A 24649-nucleotide genomic window follows, 5' to 3' on the forward strand; every position below is an offset into this window, starting at 1 on the left:
TATGAACAGACTTATTTATGAAGAGGTGGAGATCCACATCTAGGAAGGTGGCATGTTAAGTTGAGAAGGACAAGGTGAAACAGATTTGGGAGCAAGTACTGAAGTTTTGCCGTGAGTCCAGAGCATGAAAATGTCATCAGTGAATCTCAATCAGACATGGTGTTTCATGTGGTGACTGGATAGGAAGCATGCCTCCAGATGGCCCATAAATAAGTTGGTGCCATGCAAGTACACCTGGCATTACACTGTCACTTCCTTCGCACATTTCCACAGTTCTTGTGCGATTACCACCAGACTCCTTGTTGGTCCCTGTGGATGCGACGTCCTTATACACCAACATCTCGCGTGCCCAAAGCCTTGCTGCTGTGGAAGACTATCTCATGATACCAAACCCAACATTACTTTCCTAATCCTTCTAGTCAACCACATTCTGACCCTAAATTATTTTGCTTTCGAAAGCCAAAACTATAAACAAGTCCATAGTACTGCCATGAGTACTCGCCTGGCACCATCCAATGCCAACTTATTTATGGGCCCTTGTTCAGATACAATGATTACATTTTCACGATCTGGACTGATGGCAGGGACAGCCTTTGCCCTTTCCTCCATGACCTCAAAACGTACTCCCAAATAGCCTTCATCTGATTCTTCTCAACTCCACAAGCTACCTTTCTAGATGTTGATACTCACCTCTCAGATGACTTCATAAATACGCCAGTTCATATAAAATGCACCAACCAACAACACTACCTCTATTTTGACTGCTGTCGCCATTTCCATGTCAGAAGGTCTCCTCCTTATAGCCTCGCCACCTGTAGATGCCACATCTGCAGCAAAAAGCAGTTGTCTAAATATACTGATAATCTTGCCAGAGCCTTTATTGACATGACAGTATCCTGTACAGCTCATCCATTAACAGATCTTCCATGCCATTTCCTCCAGTTAGTATTACCCTGGCCTTGGAAAACTCAACCACATCCTTCACTAGGGCTTCAACTATTTATTATTGTGTCCTGATGTGAGGGATATCCTACCCATGTCATCCAAAGTTGTGATCCGTGGCCCATCCAACTTACAGAATACCCTTGTCCATCCTGATAGCAATCTGCTCTCAGTCCTGCACCCTATGGGGAAATTCCTTGTGGTCTGCCCAGGTGGCAAGACTGGTCTCATACATTCATCCACAGCCTCCTATCACAGTCCAGGCACAGGTATTTTTTACTTCCACGTGTGAAAACAGAGCATTCCATGTCAGTATAAGTAACCAACTGTCTACACACATGAATGGCCACTGCCAAACTGCCAAACTGTGGAAAATTACAGACTTGAGCATCCAATTGGCGAATATGCTGTGCACCACAACACAAATGACTTCAACAGCTACTTTAAAAAGTGAGCCATATTTATAATTCCTTCCAGCACTAGTTTCGGTGAACTACATAGATGAAAACTGTCTCTACATTGTATTCTGCACTCTTGCAATTCTCTTGGCCTAAATTTCTGCTAACCTGTTTCACATTGCTTCACCTTACCTTTCCCCTTCTCTGTTCTGTAGACACCACACCTTTCCCTTTCCCGTCTAGAGTGTATACTACCTTCTCTCACCACTCCCCCCCTCCCTCCTCCCCTTACAATGTGGTCTGCCTCCCTCCTTATCTTCACCTTCCTTTCCCTTTGTGCCCTCTGCCTCTCTCTGCCTGTCACTTGCTCTTGCCTCTGAACTGCTTTCGTCTTATTGTTTAGCTGCTGAGTCAAGACCTGTCTCACACTACAAACTATCCCGATACCCCCTCCTCAACTCCATCTACCTAAGCAACTACTATTATCAATAATCAACTGTCAGCCTCACCTTGACCATGGATTTGTTCATTTGGGAGTATATGTGTTTGTGTTTGTGAGTGTGTGTATTTCTGTGAGAGAAAGAGCAAGAGCTCGAAAACTAGTGTAAATAATGTTTTCTGTTGTGTGTTCTATGCACTCATCTGGACGTGAATGGCTGCTTTTCCTTCAGTTTATGTACTACTTCGTCCAGGAATTTCTGTTGTTATTCAAGACTTTCCTCTTTAAGTATATCTGCAGTGGATCAAAATCACAAAGTCTTCAATTTATCAGAAAATATTAGTTTGCAATCCTAATACATACCAATAAAATTTCTTTATTTTCAAAGTGGTTAATGATTCCATCTGGTACAAAATGGATCCTCAATTATAATTTTTGACCTAGATTTTTAATGGGAAATTAGTGACTTTAAACTCAACAAATTTTATTCACAAAACAGGAATTAGGGGATCACAGGGTCTAGCATCTCCACTGTAAGATTACCATCACCAAAATGCAATTGTGGCAAGAAAATTGTAGTTAATGACCAGGTAAACATTATCAATCAGCTATGTCTGAAAATAGCTGCAGACATACATAAATTAGGGGAGTGACAAGAAAACGCACACAGACACAGACTCTCTGTTCGCAGTTCGACTATCCTTGCCAGACTGAGGTGCTTTGGATTATATTTTATTTTCACACAACTGAAAAGGCTTTTGAAAATATAAAGCAAAATGCTGTCTTGGAAATTAAAAGATGACATGCTACTCAAAATAAAATAGGAAGACATGTACGGTGTTAAAAAGAAGTTGCAAATATCAGCTACAAAAGGCAGTTACCTCTTTCAGGATACCGGTAGGTGGTACAATGTGTGTACCACTATTCGTCCTTGCTTTAATGCATGGTGGTACAAAAATTGTACCACTTAATTGTAAAGTCTTGACTCGTCCAGCATGAAGGTATGTTTTCTGAACCACCCACTGTATGTAATTTGGTAGTTCCCACTATGACAGAGAGACGTCAGAAGTAGCATTGCTCCATGCAGTTTGCCTGTGGCAATTGTTGTTTCCTGCAGCATGCGTGGAGTTGCTGGTTTTTGCCCAGTACAATCGAGTGTGTAATTGTTTCCGCCTTTATGCGATACAGTGTTGATTCAGCTGTTTATTACAGGTACGATAATGATTGTTATACATTCAGAATCACTGTAGAAGCCACAGTTCTTATATATTCTATACAAGACGAGTATTTTGTGAATAATTCAGAATCCAAAATATGTACCGCCATGCATCAATGTTCCTCCACTAGGTGAGTTACTGCTTTGAATATCGAGTAGTGTTAGACATTTCATGCATTGTTTGTGCAATCAAGTTGCATAGGAGTGTAAATGAAGTTCATACAAATAATTTGAGGCATTATCTTCCATATCAGTTTATAATGGATCACTTTATGGAAGTACTGAAAGATACTCCATGCTGAAATATCTTCAGGTCAGAGTTCGTCGGACGAAAATGCAGATTTTAGGGGTGACGACCCACATTACTGTGTACCACATACAGGAATTCTTATTTCTGAAACAAGCTCTTCAGATGAAAGTTATTCACTTGAGAAAATACACAATCAAACAAGGGGCTTGTTCTGGTGGAACTGTATCCAGTTCAACTGCTGATCCACAGCAAGTATAGCACAGAATGCACGTGACGAAAGTGTAACTTCCATGGACGTAACATCATGTAAACAGCCTCCCCAGTGCGGGAAAACAGAAAGACCCTGACAACCTCTACCTTTTCCTCAGAAACTGGTCCTGCTGTGCATGTGAGAGACTTGGAGGATTCCACTCCCTATAATTTGTTCAAATTGTTCATATCTTATGATGTAATTCAGAGGATGCAGACTATTTTTATGCTGAACAGGAGAATCAGAAAAATGGGAAACCTTACTAACACACAACATGTGGGGAGATGGAAACTGTTCTTGGCTTGAACATTCTCCTGGGCATAAAATGACAGGCAAGTTACAGGGATTACTGGAGCTGATGATACCTACATTAGTTCAGTGATGCCTGTTAATCATTTGCATCTAACTGACATCAGCTGCATGCCAAAGCAGGGCGAGGAGGGTTATAACAAGCTGAACAACTTACAACTATTTTTGCCCATGGTGGGTGACGATTTCAGAAGTGTCTATCATCCAAGTGAATATGTAGGTGTAGATGAGTCGATCATCAAATTCAAAGGCAGGTCATCTTATCTATTTTTTTTTAAAAAAAAAAAAAAAAAAACACCAATCAAATGAGGCTACAATGTGTGGATGTTAGCAGATAAGTCTGGTTATGCACAAAAATTTGACATTTATACAGGTAAAATAGGCAACACAATGGAAAAATGCCTTGGAGAGAGGGTAGTAAAAGAGCTGCTGACAGGTCTCGAAGGAAAAAATCATAGAGTTTTCTTTGACAGTTATTTAACCAGTGTACAACTGATGGAGGATCTCGAAAGGAAACAAATACATGCATGTGGGACTGTCAATATATCATGAAAGAATCTGCCTAAGCTGAATCAAGACAAAGAATTGAAATGTGGTGAATACAACTGGGGTGTGTATTGTAAAATGGGAGGACAAAAGAACAGTGTATTTGCTGTCAAGCTTTGATGACCCAAGAACAATGAAGAAGTACTGCGGAAAGAGAAGGATGGGACTGTGACAAAGCTGCCTTTCCCTCTACTGGTAATTGTTTACAATGAAAATATGAACTGTGTGGATAAATTTTATCAAAGGAAATCAACATATGAAATTGATAGGAAGAGTATGAAATGATGGCCTTGTATCTTTTGATACTTTACTGATGAAAGTGTGTTGAATGCCTTTGTGCTTCACAAGGAACTGAAGTTTGAAACAATGACGATTTAGAACTTTCAGTGGGAAGTGTCTAGAAGTCTAGTGAGCAGCACCCTGGTTGCTTCAAGGAAGAGAGTCAGGCACCTGTGCAATCCAGTAGAGATTAGCAAAAAGAAACCTCAAGTGCCCAAAACTGTGAGAACAGAAAGTTCAGCACACCAGCCACAAAGAACTACATGACAAAGATGTAAAAATTGCAGCACTAAGGAAAAGCAGGTAAGAACTGAATTGATGTTTGTGTGTGCCAGGTGTCTCTCTACTTAGGAAAAAACAAGTCTGGCTTCGATGACTACCAAACTGCTTGAAGTGTTACAAGTGGAAAGCTCCTCTATTTCTGCAAAAACTGATCCTGCATCCAATACTGCAATGTTGCTTCAAGAGTGGTGGTACACATAATGTACCACCATTGTTTTCGAAAGACTCTTTTGAAATACATCATAATGTCTACTAATGTTTTTATTCTAATGTAATTATATAACTTTTAACTAAATTTTTATAAATTTGTTCAACAAATAAAAGTCTTGTGCAAAAGGGTCAAAATTTGTCTCATACCCCTGTGCATGAAAGCGTTAAACAAAGTGAGTGAATTTATTACTAGAGAAATGAAAAGGATGCACTGCAGAATTTGTATCACATTTGCCACCACTATGCTATTTATTTCACTGACATTTCAGGTACAAAAAAATAGAACTGTCCATGCAGAATCACAAAAATATGTTCCCTTCAAATAATTTTATAGTTATATTGACTGTAACTTTTCAATAATTAGCTTTAATTTTTTTGCTTTATTTTTAATTACTGACTCAGTCTTTGGTTCTGTCTTCAATATATCACTAAGTTTCGGTGAAATCAGCTGTGTGAAGTACGATATTGGCACTATATCTGTTCTCAAAAACCATTCGACAATCAGAAGAGCAGGCAATATTTGCTTTTCACTGTAGTTATGGACAGATAATGAAGTTTCCAGGACATCTCTTGCTGCTCTTATTACGTCCACACAGTTCAATGCACAGCATCTGGAAAGAGCAGAATTCATTTTTGTTTTCATTCAACAGTTCCACTATTTGGTAAGTTGTCTCCTTTATTCCTAAATTATTTACAGAGCATTTAAAGTTGCAGACTATTGGAATCTAGGTTGAATGTACTGGATACACAGTCACAAGACAGAGTGGGATTTCAAAATGGCTGTTAAGTAGAGCTTATGGATTACCGATATGAAAAAGTGATGTTTGCCACTAATGTAACAAATCAGTCTGGACTTTTCACGTGCCATCAAAAAATACCCAACTCTTCTTTCCAGCTTTTTGGTGAAACAGAAAATACTGGAATGTCAGCAGCCCAAAAGGTGAAAAGAGTAATCTCACATTCTGATGTCAAGCAGCCACTGAGAGTTGATGTATTTCTGATAAATCATCAGTTTTCCATCCACACTAACTTGCTTCATAACGTATCAAACTATGCATTAGTCCATATACATATCCTTCCCACCTCCACCTCATTTTCATTACAGTCATAATTACGTTTTCTACAACAGTCTGTTCTCTTACTCATTTTTGGTTTTTCTGTCTCTCCTAGTAATCTCCACATGCATCTCTCCATTGCTTGCTGAAAAACCCTTAGTTTTTGGAAGGATTTCAGTTAAAAGCCTGTGCCTCACTGCCACAAGTCAGAAATGGTAATATACATTGATTGTAAGCTTTTCTTTTCAGACTCACTGAAAGCTTAATTTTAAAAACCCTATTCAGTTTATCACATGCATACCAGACTATCTTTCTGTACGTTCTTTTGCATATTTCTTTCGCTGTCCATCTGGTCATTGTCTTCAACTACCCTAAGTACAAAACTCATGAATTAGTTCTATGAATTCGCTATTTACATGTATAATTTACTTGTCAATGTGTTCATTGTACATTACTTTAATCTTATTATAGTTCTTTCCAGGCCTTTTTCTTTTCAAACTTGCCATTTTAATGTCTTCTATAACATGTTGGACAGTATAATGTCATAAGCAAAATGAAGGCGGTTATTTAACACATATTCCTTCTTTGGTATCGCTGTATAGAGATCCTCCATGACTGAGAATAGATGTGGTGGTATTCACCCTCCTTATCTGGCTCCTATTTGAATTCTGAATTTCTCTCAGCCCTGGGGAAGTCTAATGGAAACACTGACATATATATATTCTCCAGTATGCTACCATCTGTTGAATCAATTCCCTGTTTCTCAAGGGCTGTTAGTGTATTTCATTAAAGCCACATGTATTTTCTCCAAAGCTTGAAGAATCTTCATAAACATAAAATTCAGTCTTCATTCTGAAATCCATCATTATTACAACTACTAAAAAAGAAAGAAAAAAGGGGGGAGGAGGAGGAGGCTACTCTTCTCCTTTACGTCTGGCATGAATGCACCTGCTGTGACAAGTAATCAATAAGCAGTGACACGGCACAATTCTGGACTCCTAGTCTTCATTTCATTCTAACACGAATCACCAAATGAATTTCCATACACGATATCTCCTTGGACTTCAAAAAGCAAAACAGAAATCTTCTTTCATGTTAGTGTACCAGATTCTTGAACAATTTAGCCCCAGTCACCACCATAATTTGATTTTCTTACAGCAAGGGCAAACTAAAAGATTGCCAACACAAAATTTCAACACTATAGGAGACTGGTATTTTGTCACACACTCCTTCCAGCTACTTCACCAATTGCTTATCTTTTTCTCTGTCACAGCTTACTTTAGTTTGGTCCTGGACATGAAGAACTAATCTCAGTTGATTGACTTCTTAAAGTAATCACATTTCTCATATTTCAATGCTATGGCATAAGAATATGAAGTTAACTGGGTGATGCAATTAAAATCTTCAGACAGCAAAAGTTAACCATCAGAATAATGACTAATGCAAGATGAATAGACAGCTACACACACAGTTTCAGGTGTGCATGTTGTTCATTTTAGAAGAAGGCCTCCCGACCGAAAGCTTATGTGTTCGGTAGTCTTTCGGTTGTGCCTGTCTGCGACTCAATGTCTCCACTATATGGTGAGTAGCAATCTATTCGTTTCACAAAACTGTCATTACTCCATCCTGGATTTCCCATTGTTTTATTAATAAGTCCTATATTGCAACACTCATCCATTGGTACATAATGGCTAAAGGCGAAGGACGTCGGCAGCTATCAGAAACATGTGGATCTTTTCCTTTAATGCAACCACCTCTGATCTAAGTACCATTTATACAGCTTATGAAAAGGAAAGTTGCTACTCACTATACAGCAGAGATGCTGAGTTGCAGATAGGCATAACAAAAAGACTGTCACAACATAAGCTTTCACCAACAAGACCTTTGTCAAAAATAGACAACACACACACACACAACTCTCACAAATGTGACTGTAGCCTCTGACAGCTGAAGCTACACTGCGAGCAACAGCAGCAGTGCATGATGGGAGTGGCAACTGTGCAAGGGTAAGGAGGAGGCTGGGATGGGGAGGGGGAGGGATAGCGGGGTGGGGTGGGGCAGCTAGGTGCAGTCAGGAGGTTAGACAGAAGGCAGGGGAGAGGTTGGGGGTGGGGGGTGGGGGGTTAGTGGAAAAGTAGAGAAGTAAAAAGACAAGGTGTGTAGGTGGAATGAGAGCTGTGTAGTGCTGGAATGGGAACAGGGAAGGGGCTGGATGGGTGAGAAAATGACTAATGACAGTTGAAGCCAGGAGGGGTCATGGGAACATAGTAGGATGTGTTGCAGGGAGAATTCCCACCTGCACAATTCAGGAAAGCTGGTGTTGGTGGGAAGGATCCATATTGCACAGCCTGTGAAGCAGTCATTGAAATGAAAGATGATGTGTTGGGCAATGTGCTCAGCAACAGGGTGGTCCACTTGTTTCTTGGGCACAGTTTGTCAGTGGCCATTCACGTGGACAGACAGCTTATTGGTTGTTGAGCCCACATAAGATGCAACACAGTAGTTGTCCTGCCTTTGATGGGATGGGTGATGTTTGTGACCGGACTGGAGTGGGTGGGAGGATCTTGCATCTTGGTCTGTTACAGGCATATGAGCCATGAGGTAAGGGATTGAGAGCAGGGGTTGTGTAGGGATGGACGAGTATATTGTGTAGGTTTGGTAGACAGCAGAATACCAATGTGGGAGGGGTGTGAAGGATAGTGGGCAGGATATTTCTCATTGCAGGGCATGACGAGAGGTAGTTGAAACCCTGGCGGAGAATGCGATTCGGTTGCTTCAGTCCTGGGTGGTTCTGAGCTGTGAGGGTAATGCTCCTCTGTGGCCAGACGGTGAGACTTTGGGAGGTTGTGGGAGGCTGGAAAGATAAGGCATGGGAGATTTGTTTTTGTACAATGTTGGGAGAATAATTAAGGTCAGTGAGACCCTTGGTATATTTGGAGAGGTACTGCTTGTCATTGCAGATGTGACGACCACAGGTAGCTAGGATGTATGGAAGGGACTTCTTAGTATGGAATGTGTGGCATCTGTCGAAATGGAGGTATTGCATGTGGTTACTAGGTTTGATATGGACAGAGGTACTGACATAGCCATTTTAAGGTAGAGGACAACATCTAGGAAATTGATTTGTTGGGCTGAGTTGGTCCAGGTAAAGTAAATGGAGATGAAGCTGTTGAAGTTCTGGAGGAATGAGGACAGGATGTCCTCACCCTCGATCCAGATCGCAAAGATGTTATCAATGAATCTGAACCAGGAGAGTGGTTTAGGATACTGATGGCCCATGAATAGGCTGGCGTAGGATGGTGCCATGCGAGTGCCCATAGCCATACCCCATATTTGTTTGTAGGTCATGCCTCCAAAGGAGAAGTAATTGTGGGTGAAGCTATAGTTGGTCATGGCGACTAGGAAGGGGATTACTGGTTGGGAATCCGTCGGGTGCTGGGAAAGGTAGTGTTCAACAGTGGTAACGCCATGGGCATTAGGGATGTTAGTGTACAGGGAGGTGACATCTACAGTGACGAGCATGGCACCATATGGTAAAGCGTCATGAACTGTGGATGATCGGTGGGAGGAAATGGTTGGTATCTTTTATATAGGAGGATAGGTTCCAGGTAATAGGCTGAAGGTGTTGGTCTATGAGAGCAGAGATTCTCTTAGTGGGGACACAGTAACCAGCCACAATGGGGCGTCCTGGGTGGTCGGGTTTATGGACTTTAGGAAGCATGTAAAAGGTAGGAGTGCACGGAGTGGTAGGGGTGACAGAGAGATGGGCTCAGGGGAGAGGTTCTGGGATAGGCCTAAGGCTATGAGGAGAATCTGGAGATCCTGCTGGATTGCTGGAATGGGGTCACTGAGACAAAGGTTGTAGGTTGAAGTATCTGACAGCTGGTGGAGTCCTTCTACCAGGTAATTCTTGTGGTTCAAAACAACAGTAGTAGAGCCTTTTCCGTAGATAGGATCATAAGGTTGGGGTAAGTTTCTAGATGATGGACTGTGGTTCTTTTTGCAGATGTAAGGTTAGTTTGCATGTTGAGGGATTTGGGGAGTGATGGTGAGGCAAGATTCCAGGTTAAGAAATTCTGGAAAGTTAACAGGGAGTGATTTGGGGGCAATGGGAGTGGATCACAGTTGGGTGGAGAAGTAAACTGAGTCAGGTAGGGTTCAACATTGGTCTTTGGTTGAGTCTGACTGGTAGAGTTGGTGTTGAAAAGAGTTTCCACTGTGGTGACCAGGAGAAGGACAGAAGGTCTTTAACAACTCCAACATGATTAAATTTGGGAGTAGGGCAGAAGGTGAGGCCTTTGGAAAGGACCGATATTTCTGTGGGGCTAAGGCTTCTGGAGGAAAGGTTCATGACTGTGTTTCGGGTCTGTTTAGGTTCTGGATTCTGTGTGGTGGTGGGAGGGAGTGTTGGAGGGTGGGGTAAACGTGGTATGTCTGCGAGACAGGGTTTGTCAGATATGAGGGGACATAGGGGAGATTTGGAGGTTGTTGTAAAGGTGGTGAACAATGGTACGCCAAAGTGGGAGTAGGAAGTGAGCAGGGTGGGGAGTTTTTTGAGGTGGCATTGCATATGTTGCTCTAGTTACTGGAAGGCAAGATTTTCAAAGTGTGTTATGGGTTCCGGGAATTTAGGATTGCACAGCAAGAGAATTTTACGGATGGAGAGAAGGTATTTCAAGGAGGTTTGGGCTTGGTTTATATGGTTTTGCAGGACTATGTTAGTGAGGGCTAAGGATTGGTGGAATCTGAAATGTGGTATTCTCGGCACACTCTTAACACTGTGGATTGTGGAATATTGAGTAGTTCCAACTATTCCACATTCAAAGTCTGTTAATTCCCTACATGCAGCCATAATCACTTCAGAAACCTTTTCATGTGACCACCTGAGTAGAAACGACAGCTCTGCCAATGGACTACACTTTTATACCTTTCTTATGTGATACTACTGCCATCTGTATATGTGTGTATTGTGTCTCATGATTTTTACCACCCTCATGAATATTAACCACATCGTAGTGGAGGCAGGCATAGACAAAGGTGACAATAGATGCTTGCTTTTTGCAAACAGGAGATTGTTCCATGCAGAACAGGGGAAAAGTTGTTGGAAAGGTGACTATCGAACATCTAAAGAGAAAGCTCATTCAGGTTCTAGTATTACATCAGATGCAGCAGTACAAGGCAAGGCAGAAATCTTAGTACAAAATGAAAGCAAGCCAAAATACAGGGAAAAATTAGAGAAGTGAGGACCAGAAGAAATGCTGAATAATTTTTTAAAGTATGCTTCAATAATTTAACTATCAATATCAAGTCTTTTGAGAATGTAGGATATTTAAGTCTGATAATTTTCTGTTTTTTGGATCAAAGAACTGCACTTTCATTATCACAGTAAAGATTTCCTGAGATGCAGCCAACCTGTGCTCTCTCTCTTTGGAAACCAGGCCACATACCAGGATAAAGGGTGTGTGATGGAGTACGTAACATAGCAGGTGGGACTATCCTACTTGTTGTGATATACCACTCCTGACATCAATGTAATTTTTTTCCTTTACTTGATAGTTTTGTTAACAGCACACATACAATTCACACAAAATAGCTAATTTCTTATTCACGCTTTATTTCATTGAACTTTATTATTCACTGTACAGTTTCTCAATTACTGATGATAATATTAGTCATTTCACTTGGAAATATTCTTCCTAAAGAAATATCCAGGATTTCGATTCACACAAAATAAGTGGATGTGAAATTTTCAGAGAGCAAATAGCTTTTTGTTTCTAAATTGAAACAGTTCATTTGAAATCTGTCATCCTACTCCTCTCCACAAACATTTTACTTTTTGCAAAAGCTTCCTATCTGAAATGTGCCAGAAAGCTCCAATCTTAAATACTGATTATTTCCAAAATTCAGTACCACAGTATTGTGGCCCACATTCTTCTGATTCCATAATTGCCAACTTTCATTAGAATATCTTGTTAGTTTGTTGATTGGTTAATTTGGAAAATTTAATGTTCTAGAAACTTTTTAGTACACTCTGGGAAATGTTGAGTAAATAGAAATCATTTTCATAAAATGATGCCTATAAATTTGCCTTTTCACTAGTTATATAGCTCACAGTTAAAACAGATTTGCTGTTCCTCCTATTGTAATTGTGTGCTCTTCAATTTTATGTTAATATTTAAAATGCGACAACAAATTTTCTTTTTTAATCTCAAACATGTCTACATAAGATGTGAGTTAATGCCCAATATCTATACTATCAACACCACTGTGTTGTTATCATTTATTTGGAACTTACCATTCCTTTTTTGATAAAAGCCAAGAAGACTACTGTGCCAGTAAACTGTGCAGTTACTGTATGAGACTACATATGTAAAACATTCTGTACTGGGTCATCAATCTATATATTACAGGACTGAATAGTAACAATTATTGTGCTAATCTGCCAGAAGATAAATGTTTAACATAGTGTCCATTACAGTAACTGACAACCTGGTATGTACACTTAAAGACTATTAATTGTGACAAATCTGATCATCAGACCATGAATATTGATTATAAGTAAAAGTGAAAAAATTTAAAATTCATTACTACATTGTGGCATATTTCATGTCACATAATTCTGCAAGATACATTCACAACAGCAAGATCATCAACACCATATGCCAGTGCAGCTACCAAAGGCTCGATATCAGGTGAATGAGGTTACTAGAAGTAACACTACCTTAAAAACTTTGTTCAGTTGACCTAGTTGGTAGTACCAGTACTTTATAAGGACCTCTTGGCAGATTTACCGTGCTGACTGCAACAGAGAGGCAAATGGGCCTAGGAAATCACCAATGCAACTCAACAGAGGAAGCAGCAGCGGCACACTCTTTTGGGGCTCATATGCAGATAAGTTTCAAGCTGAACAAAAGGAACAATTCCTCCAGTAATTACATTTGGTGGAAATCAAAGAGATTGGAATGACAACTGTGATACTACCTGCATGCATGAACAGGATACATTTAATGGCTGCATTACTGTGAACTGGTCTGTAAGTAAATCTGGAAAATTAGAAAATATACAGGTGGAAGTGGAATGGGTGTAAATAGATATTTTAGGAATCACTGATATGTGATGGACAGAAGAGAATGATTTTTGGAGTGGAGATCATAGGTTTTTCATACTGGACCAGAAAATGGTAGAGCAGGAATGGGGAATATGCAACTGAGTAAACATAAAGATGACATTTTGAGTTGCAGACAGGCACAACAAAAAGACTATAAACATTAAGTCTCTGGTCAAAGCCTTTGTCAGAAAAGAGAAACACACACACACACACACACACACACACACACACACACACACACACATACACACACACCCTTTCACAGAAGCAAGCCCACTTTATGCACCACTGCTATCTTTCGCTGGACTGAGCGACCACAGATACAGCAGTCATGTGTGTGTGTGTGTGTGTGTGTGTGTGTGTGTGTGCTGTCTACTGCTCGATAGAGCAAATGAGTATCTGTGGGGAACTGAAAAAACATTGACTGTGAAACTAAATGGATATCCAGTAGATATTGACCTTTCTTGTAAAGAGATTTTACTTTCTTGTTCAATAGTGTAAATGGTTATCTGTGAGGGAACTGAAATAACAATGACTGAAATTGAATGGACAACTAGCAGATATTGCAATTATACACATCGACCACAAATGCAGATGATGCACAGCTGAATAAGTGTTGTTGTTGTTGTTGTTGTTGTTGTGGTCTTCAGTCCTGAGACTGGTTTGATGCAGCTCTCCATGCTACTCTGTCCTGTGCAAGCTTCTTCATCTCCCAGTACCTACTGCAACCTACATCCTTCTGAATCTGCTTAGTGTGTTCATCTCTTGGTCTCCCTCTACGACTTTTACCCTCCACACTGCCCTCCAATACTAAATTTGTGATCCCTTGATGCCTCAAAACATGTCCTACCAACCGATCCCTTCTTCTAGTCAAGTTGTGCCACAAACTTCTCTTCTCCCCAATCCTATTCAATACCTCCTCATTAGTTACGTGATCTACCCACCTTATCTTCAGCATTCTTCTGTAGCACCACATTTCGAAAGCTTCTATTCTCTTCTTGTCCAAACTAGTTATCGTCCATGTTTCACTTCCATACATGGCTACACTCCATACAAATACTTTCAGAAACGACTTCCTGACACATAAATCTATACTCGATGTTAACAAATTTCTCTTCACCAGAAACGATTTCCTTGCCATTGCCAGTCTACATTTTATATCCTCTCTACTTCGACCATCATCAGTTATTTTACTCCCTAAATAGCAAAACTCCTTTACTACTTTAAGTGTCTCATTTCCTAATCTAATTCCCTCAGCATCACCCGATTTAATTTGATTACATTCCATAATCCTTGTTTTGCTTTTGTTGATGTTCATCTTATATCCTCCTTTCAAGACACTGTCCATTCCGTTCAACTGTTCTTCCAAGTCCTTTGCTGTCTCTGACAGAATTACAATGTCATCGGTGAACCTCAAAGTTTTTATTTCTTCTCCATGAATTTTAATACCTACCCCGAATTTTTCTTTTGTTTCCTTTACTGCTTGCTCAATATACAGATTGAATAACATCGAGGAGAGGCTACAACCCTGTCTCACTCCTTTCCCAACCACTGCTTCCCTTTCATGCCCCTCGACTCTTATTACTGCCATCTGGTTTCTGTACAAATTGTAAATAGCCTTTCGCTCCCTGTATTTTACCCCTGCCACCTTCAGAATTTGAAAGAGAGTATTCCAGTTAACATTGTCAAAAGCTTTCTCTAAGTCTACAAATGCTAGAAACGTACGTTTGCCTTTTCTTAATCTTTCTTCTAAGATAAGTCGTAAGGTTAGTATTGCCTCATGTGTTCCAACATTTCTACGGAATCCAAACTGATCTTCCCTGAGGTCCGCTTCTACCAGTTTTTCCATTCGTCTGTAAAGAATTCGCGTTAGTATTTTGCAGCTGTGACTTATTAAACTGATAGTTCGGTAATTTTCACATCTGTCAACACCTGCTTTCTTTGGGATTGGAATTATTATATTCTTCTTGAAGTCTGAGGGTATTTTGCCTGTCTCATACATCTTGCTCACCAGATGGTAGAGATTTGTCATGACTGGCTCTCCCAAGGCCACCAGTAGTTCTAATGGAATGTTGTCTACTCCCGGGGCCTTGTTTCGACTCAGGTCTTTCAGTGCTCTGTCAAACTCTTCACGCAGTATCATATCTCCCATTTCATCTTCATCTACATCCTCTTCCATTTCCATAATATTGTCCTCAAGTACATCGCCCTTGTATAAACCCTCTATATACTCCTTCCACCTTTCTGCCTTCCCTTCTTTGCTTAGAACTGGGTTGCCATCTGAGCTCTTGATATTCATACAAGTGGTTCTCTTCTCTCCAAAGGTCTCTTTAATTTTCCTGTAGGCAGTATCTATCTTACCCCTAGTGAGATAAGCCTCTACATCCTTACATTTGTCCTCTAGCCATCCCTGCTTAGCCATTTTGCACTTCCTGTCGATCTCATTTTTGAGACGTTTGTATTCCTTTTTGCCTGCTTCATTCACTGCATTTTTATATTTTCTCCTTTCATCAATTAAATTCAATATTTCTTCTGTTACCCAAGGATTTCTATTAGCCCTCGTCTTTTTACCTACTTGATCGTCTGCTGCCTTCACTACTTCATCCCTCAGAGCTACCCATTCTTCTTCTACTGTATTTCTTTCCCCCATTCCTGTCAATTGCTCCCTTACGCTCTCCCTGAAGCTCTCTACAACCTCCGGTTCTTTCAGTTTATCCAGGTCCCATCTCCTCAATTTACCACCGTTTTGCAGTTTCTTCAGTTTTAATGTACAGTTCATAACCAATAGATTGTGGTGAGAGTCAACATCTGCCCCTGGAAATGTCTTACAATTTAAAACCTGGTTCCTAAATCTCTGTCTTACCATTATATAATCTATCTGATACCTTTTAGTATCTCCAGGATTCTTCCAGGTATACAACCTTCTTTTATGATTCTTGAACCAAGTGTTAGCTATGATTAAGTTATGCTCTGTGCAAAATTCTACAAGGCGGCTTCCTCTTTCATTTCTTCCCCCCAATCCATATTCACCTACTATGTTTCCTTCTCTCCCTTTTCCTACTGACGAATTCCAGTCACCCATGACTATTAAATTTTCGTCTCCCTTCACTACCTGAATAATTTCTTTTATCTCGTCACACATTTCATCAATTTCCTCATCATCTGCAGAGCTAGTTGGCATATAAACTTGTACTACTGTAGTAGACATGGGCTTTGTGTCTATCTTGGCCACAATAATGCGTTCACTATGCTGTTTGTAGTAGCTAACCCGCACTCCTATTTTTTTATTCATTATTAAACCTACCCCTGCATTACCTCTATTTGATTTTGTATTTATAACCCTGTAATCACCTGACCAAAAGTCTTGTTCCTCCTGCCACCGAACTTCACTAATTCCCACTATGTCTAACTTTAACCTATCCATTTCCCTTTTTAAATTTTCTAACCTACCTGCCCGATTAAGGGATCTGACATTCCGTGCTCCGATCCGTAGAACGCCAGTTTTCTTTCTCCTGATAACGACGTCCTCTTGAGTAGTCCCCGCCCGGAGATCCGAATGGGGGACTATTTTACCTCCGGAATATTTTACCTGAGAGGACGCCATCATCATTTAATCATACAGTAAAGCTGCATGTCCTCGGGAAAAATTACGGCTGTAGTTTTCCCTAGCTTTCAGCCGTTCGCAGTACCAGCACAGCAAGGCCGTTTTGGTTAATGTTACAAGGCCAGATCAGTCAATCATCCAGACCGTTGCCCCTGCAACTACTGAAAAGGCTACTGCCCCTCTTCAGGAACCACATGTTTGTCTGGCCTCTCAACAGATACCCCTCCGTTGTGGTTGCACCTACGGTACGGCCATCTGTATCGCTGAGGCACGCAAGCCTCCCCACCAACGGCAAGGTCCATGTTTCACGGGGTAGGTGAATAAGTGTATGATAATATAAATGAACTTGGGAAATGTGTCGACGGGGATGATGGAAATTCAATTTCTAATGTTTAGAGGTGACTAGTGGGTGTTGACTGCAGGCTCATCTCAACATTTAAACCTGAAAAAATTGTATCCATATTTTTAGTTTGCTCCTTCTCAATGATCAGTGTTAAGTGATAATGGTGAACAATCTGCACTGTTCATAAATTTGTTAAATGGCTTACAATGTTGGGCCCACACACATATTTTCTGCTATTCATGCATTTTCATCAAAGAAATGTCCTGAAAGTAAACTTACTATAAACTATAAACACAAAATAGAGAAACTATTTCCATAAAACAAAAGTACTTCCAGTAAATCCAGCAACAAATGTGCAGGAATTGTAAACAGTGATACAACACACAAATATTACTGACTCCTTCATAAAAAGTCATGCAAGACTGTGTATACGAACACTGTCTTCTTTACACGAAACCTCTTTAGTAACCTAATGACTGCTGTTGACCTCTTTTAGCTCCTCTCTCACACACCTTGTAGTTAACATTCTATTTATTTTCTTTCTTTCATTAATCAGTTTACAGTTCGTGCCCCTTAGTCTTATTTCTTCTCTCCTCTGAGTTCCTGTACAAGCCATTAGTAGCCTATCTCCTTCCTTATAGATCGCTATCTGAACCATAACCATCTCCTCTTTTTTATGATACATTGTTTTCCTACCCCTCCACATTAGCTTCCTCTCTCTAATAACCACTGTATACAAAGCAGAAGGAGTTATTTAGACACTAAAGATAATAATGCCAAAATGCTGTATCAATCTTACCTTCATCATTGAGTAACAATTTATCATTCTCACAGTAAGGTACTAACAGACTGGGAAGATATGGGAGAAAAGTTTTTCGATCCACTGTCATGTGACTGCCCTGCATTACAGGTGTGTTGTGCAGGTAGTATGGCATGCATTGCTGGGGCTACATTTGCAAGTGGGCATGACTAAGCAAAGAGAGGGGAGGAGGAGAAGATGGATAGTGAGAGGGGAGAGAAGATTGACTGTGAGAGGGTGGATGGGGGGAAGGAGGAGGAGGAGGAGGAGGAGGAGGAGGAGGAGGAGGTGAGGAGATGGACAGAGAGAGGTGAGGATGAGACAGACATAGAGACTGGGTGGATGAGATGGGCAGGAATAGGGAAATGGAGATGAGAGATGGAGAGAGAGAGAGAGAGAGAGAGAGAGAGAGAGAGAGAGAGAGAGAGAGGGGGGGGGGGAGGTGAAATGGATGGACAGAGGTTGGAGGATGAGGATGAGGTGGAGGTGGAGAGAGGGACGGAGAGCTGGGCAGGCAAAGAGGGTGGCAGAAGGAGATGGATAGAGAGAGAAGAGGGGGTGGAGGAGGTGAGCAGATAGAGGAGGAGGGGGGGGGAGGAGGAGGAGGTGAGCAGATAGAGGAGGAGGGGGGGGGAGGAGGAGGAGGTGGACAGATAGACAGCCTACTAATGAATACAGTGTAAGGGAAGTCCTCACAGTTGGGAACACTTCAGACAGCTTTTAACTGTGAGGCACTCTCAACTATAAAATCAAAATTACAGCCACCATCATCACTGTACCAATACAACATCACTGTAACAATACAAATGTCATTCACACCTAAAGCTGTACACATTGCACACATTTTTGTACTGCCAGGCACAGGTGACAATGTACACAAACCACTGACATGCAAAAATTTGCATCACACTGGGGTGAAGAAAAAAAGGCTTCACAGAGAAAAAAGGGCGGGGGGGGGGGGGGGGGGGAAGGGGAGGGAGAGGAGGCCAGGCCAGACAGAGAGAGGGAGGAGGATATGGACAGATATGAGAGGAAGAGGAGATAGACTGTGAGAGGGGAGATGGGCAGAGAAAGAGGGGTACAGGAGGACAGAGAGTAGGGAGGACACAAGGACAAAGGAAGTGGGGGGAGGAGATGGTGAACTGAGAGGGGGTGGAGGAGAAACTGCATGTAATATACATGAGATATGCATGTTTGGGCAAAGATGCAGGGAAAAGGCTAGTATTTTGAATACATACTAACCCATTTATAGCAGTCTTGAATATCAAATTAGATGCGTATAAGCATAAAACATGTTCCTGTATTGTTTGCATGTGAGAGATGCTGGCAGATGTATCAGGAGTCCCATTTCATCCCATATAAACATCTCCCAGATGAGGACACCTCCACTACCTGCCTGATAATGCTCTCTTGGCTACATACTCATAGCTATCACCGGCCTGCATCTACATGTACTGCAACCAATTGTGGTGTTCCTGCACGCACACTAATCTCCATGTCCTGACACTGGCAGTGAGCACATGTGTGGGGATAGTGAGTTCTGTATCCCATTTTGAGGTGATATGGATGGTAAGATTCTTCAACCTTCACCAGATGTTCCTGTTGTCCAGCACCAATTGTTGCACAGTAGCCCTTCTATCGATTGGTTTCACTCTGAAGTTAATTTAAAATATTCACAGTGAAAACATTATCAATTGTTTTGCACCATTTAACACAGTGGCTAGAGGCTCCATGGGCTATTATATTCACATTATGCAATGTTTTACAGCTTAGTGGCTGCTATTAAAAGTATGCTGTTCTGTGAGAACTTCCACATGCTCCAACTTACTGATCTCATTTTAGTTATCTTTAATAATGACAAAATTGTAAGTTCTTTTTAAAAAATAAATCTGCCACATAATACAGGGTGACAATTATTGAACTATATGAAATAAAATCGTCATAACGTCTGAACAGTTTGAGTTAGGACGTTCAAACTGCATGGTTGGCCGTGGGGCAGGATGGGAATTAGTATCATTTGGTTTGACTTGGTTTAGTGATGAAGCCCACTTTCATTCGGACGGGTTCATCAATAAGCAAAATTGGCATATTTGGGGGGACTGAGAATCCGCATTCCTCAATTGAGAGGTCTTCTTCACCCTCTACTGGTGCCTGTGTGGTGTGCAATTCCCAGTCACAGAATAAACGATACAATATTCGTTGATGTCACGGCAACTACAGAATGGTGTGTGAAGGTTTTGGAAGATGATTTCATCCCAATTATCCTGATTTTGACAAGATGTGGTTCACGCAAGATGGAGCTAGACTCCATCAAAGCAGGAGAGAGTTTGATGTCCTGGAGGAGCACTTTTGGTACAACATATGGCTCTGGAGTACAAAGAGGTCACTGGCACGTGCCTTGATTGGCCGCTGTATTCTCCGGATCTGAACACATGTGATTCTGTTTTTTGGGACTATATTAAAGACAAGGTACACAGCAATAACCCCAAAACCATTGCTGAGCTGGAAACAACCACTCAGAATGTCATAGACAGCACTGATGTTCCAACACTTCAGTGGGTCATGCAGAATTGTACTATTTGTCTGCACCACATCATCGCCAATGATGGCAAGCATAACGTAAATCCAAATACCTCTAGCAACACTTACATGTTGAATAAAGCGTGTGCATGCTTTAGTTTGTAACTAATTAATGTTTTTTTTCATATAGTTCAATAAATGTCACCCTGTACATGATTTTGTATTTATTTTATGTTTCAATCAATCATTCATAACAGTGGATGACTGACAATAAATACATGCAAAACAGTCAAAAATATGATTTAAATTTTTGTCCATATTATTGCTGCTGTTATTGTAAAACTTAAACGCACGGTGATTACTCTAATACTGCTGTTATTGTAAAACTTAAACACATGGTGATTACTCTAATAGATAAAGAAAAATGACTTACCTCTTGCATAAGTCATTGAGTTTGCGCACTGAATATAACGATCCTAATTCGTTACAATATTCTGTTACAAGCTGCTTTTCTACAGTAAATTCATTATTTTCTTGTGACTCTATCCTGTAAATAAGTAATAATTCTGTAAAAAAAAGTATTTCCATTCTAAAAAAATATTACTTCAGTGAAAAATTAATATAAATGGATAAAAGGGTGAAAGTGGAAAGATAACATTGTAACAGTTTGCAAGAGTCTTTTGAAATGGATGCTAGGAATTACTGGATGAGATATTGTGAGGGGGAAAAACTGGAATGGAAGTTCTGTACAAAACAAATAAGAAACGCAAGTATGAGACTTGCTGTACTGGCAGTATTTGTATGTGTGGCCAGGGATGCTATTTTTTAAGCATGCATTGATCTCGTCTGCTGGTGTTGACTTGGGGATAACTGTGTTAATCAAAAATCTCCTGACAACATGAGTAGAGCTCCTCCCATCACTTCAGAGTTTCTTCGTAAGTCTTGTAATGTTCTATCAATGGCTTTGAGCAATTTTTTATGTGCCATTGTGCATTCATCCCAGAAGATAATTTTAGCCTTGTTTAGAAGTTCACCCCATACAGATTCCCTAGAGCTTTTACATATTGCAAATTGTTCTTTAGCTATTTCAATGGTAATTGTCAGGTGCAGCGGGCAGTTCGTCGTCCTTCTATAAGTGTGGTTGCAATGCCGGATAATGTCAGTATTGTTTAACATGTATTTCTGCCAGCAATAGATTTATTAGAAACATTTTCCTGGTGTCACCTAGTGCATCCAAGTACATAATTCCACTAGTGTTGTTGTTGATCCGGTCCATCATAATGTCATAAATTTCCTTTTGATTGTTGTGAGAAATGTATTGAAGCAGTTCGTTGATGATGGAGTTATTTTCCTTGGTAATTTCGAAGATTAGCACACTGACAGCATCATTTCATGGTGCTTGCATCCCAAGTTGTACAAAGGTCTGGTTGTTTATTGCTAAACATTTGTCTTCTGGGTGACTGAGTGTTTCACTGAAGATGTCGTTATTGATTTCAATAGTCAGGTCAGGATAAGCTTGTCATATTTGATACAGTATGTTGTCACTCATACACTCTTTGAAGGAGTCCCATAGCTGTGTTGGATTCGATGGGTTACATGTTGTCAGAATTACAGCGAATAAGTCTCTCATTTTTCAGCTGAGTCTGTGAGTGAGGCTTCTTGTAGTTTTAGTTCTCAGTGATTGTCATTTTCCTATACTCCTAAGCATCGGCATACTTCTCTGTATGTCTGGCATATGTAACAGTCAACAGTCTTGGGATCTGTGAAACTTGTTGGTCTCCATATTTCATGTGGCAACATCCGGTGATAGAAACATTCAGCATTGTTCATCTACAGTGTATAGTCAGCCTAGTGCACCAGTTTTTATGATTCCTGGGTATACTTCTACTGGAATTCCTTGCTTTCATAATTGAAAGATTTTTCTTCTTGTGTTCCATGTATAACAAGTAGGGACGCTGACATATGGTAATGTTTTGTGAATGGATCCACTTGGCACAGTTGGTAAAAAGCTGTTAATGTTGCATTCTGAGGTGGTTTGCTTGCAATTTCTCTGGCAGTGTCTTTTGCGGCATAAACTCTCTGTCCAGTCTCCAAATGTACTGCTAGACAGTACGCAGCTGGTTTGTATTTCTATATGAGAAAACGAAAATGCTGATGTATCTTTCCATTTGCTACATGAGGAGCTTGTCATTTCTGTTTTGTTACTCACTGTCTTTGACTATTTGAAATACTGCCATGTCACTGCCTTTGTTCACATACTTACAGACATATTTGATGGATTTCACCAAATTGCAGTATTCTGGGTTTACATGTGCTTGGAATATTTTGGCAAGTAGTGTGTTACATGGTACTACCCGTTGATTATCTATTTCCAGTTTCTCACAGCCTCATATTCATAATTTTGCTATGAAGCCACCATTTTTGGGTGATCATCTTCTGTATTTGGGATAGCTGTCAACTCCAGTTTGTGTGTCGTCCAAGTGTGGTTTTGGTTACTTTTTTGTACATTTTCCTTCACTTAAACATGGCAAATTGGGGTTTAATGGCTTTCTTGGTCCGTGACTTATGTTTATCACTACTATTTTGTCCAATTCCGGAGCTTCTTGTGGATTGGGAAATTCAACCTGGATGATTTTGTCGATATCCATGGGATGAATTCTGTCATGAAGCCATATGAAATTGTGTGAGTGAGGCACTCCTTGTTTTTGCCATTCAATTGTGTACATCCAGCACCTAATGGTTCCAAAGATGTGGTGTTTTGTGACGACTTCAAAAAATCTCATTTGTTTTTGTCAGAAAACTCAGGCTATTATATACTGTTGATGCATGGCTGCTTGTCTGTATCTTAGTTGTTCTTTGATTTATGGCCATGATGAGTTGCATGTGAATGTTATGGAGAGGTCAGGTCATCCATATTTTCTTATGTAGGTCATGGCATCTTGAGTGTATTCATGCATGTGTTCAGACTTCCAATGTATGATGAGCGTAAGATTGTCATTGTTCCAGTAGCATAAATTTTTCTGTCATTTCTGATTCAGTCTTATGTAAAGCACCTGTTCCACTTATATTTTTGTATACATGTCCAACAGGAAGTGTTGGAACGAATGATGAGTGTTAAGAATGTGATTATATGTTTCACTGTCTCTGATCATTAAGAGTTAAGCAAGAACTCCTTGGAAGTGATTTTTTTATCTTTGTTTCTATGCCAATTTCAGGTTGGATTTGTTTCACATTAAAATGATATCCATCTTCTTCATGTAGAAATATTAATGGGTATTGAAGGGCACCTGTTCTTCATTGTACAATTATGTCATGGCTTTGTTTTCATAGTCCACAATTATGATGGCAACTTCGTCTATCTGAGGTGCATTAAATCGACATTCATCTTCTCTAGGTGATCTTTTGTTGGCTCGAATTATAACTTTATAGTCGTCAGAAATCATTTGGTCTAGTGCTGTTTTGAATCAGTTGATTGTATGATATTTGTGTACGATCCCCTGTACATCTAGAAACTACTACTCATCTCAATTCACTGATATATGTGCATTGTTGATCAATTTCTGTTTCTTTGTTTCCGATGAAATATGCCTGCAGAAATTTATGGTCTTCATTGAGTAGTGGTAGTAAAGATGCCATATTGTGATAGATATGTCATTGTTTGGAAAAAAAAAAACATAATCAATTTCATGTCTATTAGCGTCTATAACAGTGACACTTAAAGAAGTCATTTGGAAGCAGGTGTTGTACGCTTTTAAATTTTGTAAAAAGTGTTTTGATTCATGGGTTTTCCTGTTCATGTAATGTAACAACTCCTGCGGAGGTGCTTCCAGTGGTGGTAATTAAAGAACAGAATCCTGATGTTTCTCTACAGAATTTTTTCCTGTTGCAAAATTGGCAGATATTATCCATTTTTCAATTACGACGTGTTTGTGTTTATTACACTGCTTCAGTTGTTAGGTTCTCATGTTTACTTGTCCTCTTCAGTGCTTCTAGTAGGGCGATATTTTCATGGCTGGCTTGAGTTCACAGTCTTTTATTATAAGATTGCGTCGCAATTCTTGACTCTTCAATCCATTCATTTCATTGCTCTTTGGTTTAT

The 24649-nt window shown here is 40.2% G+C and overlaps 1 protein-coding gene across 3 annotated transcripts in view; it reads right to left on the minus strand.

Annotated features, from left to right (window-relative positions):
- Positions 1-24649, minus strand: part of LOC124774633 (AP-4 complex accessory subunit Tepsin-like) — a 152198-nt gene that overhangs the window by 25745 nt on the left and 101804 nt on the right. Inside the window, exons 8-9 of one of the 3 annotated variants that reach the window (XM_047249498.1) lie at positions 20984-21097; positions 5357-5732 (exon numbers count right to left, since the gene is read on the minus strand). In XM_047249498.1, the coding sequence (XP_047105454.1) occupies positions 5456-5732; positions 20984-21097 (391 nt within the window). In that variant the 3' untranslated portion in view covers positions 5357-5455. Of the gene's footprint in view, positions 1-5356; positions 5733-20983; positions 21098-24649 lie in introns of those variants that run through there. The other 2 variants (XM_047249496.1, XM_047249497.1) reach the window with 2 other exon arrangements.

The sequence above is a fragment of the Schistocerca piceifrons genome, chromosome 2 (assembly GCF_021461385.2).
Source record: "Schistocerca piceifrons isolate TAMUIC-IGC-003096 chromosome 2, iqSchPice1.1, whole genome shotgun sequence".
Taxonomy (NCBI): domain Eukaryota; kingdom Metazoa; phylum Arthropoda; class Insecta; order Orthoptera; family Acrididae; genus Schistocerca; species Schistocerca piceifrons.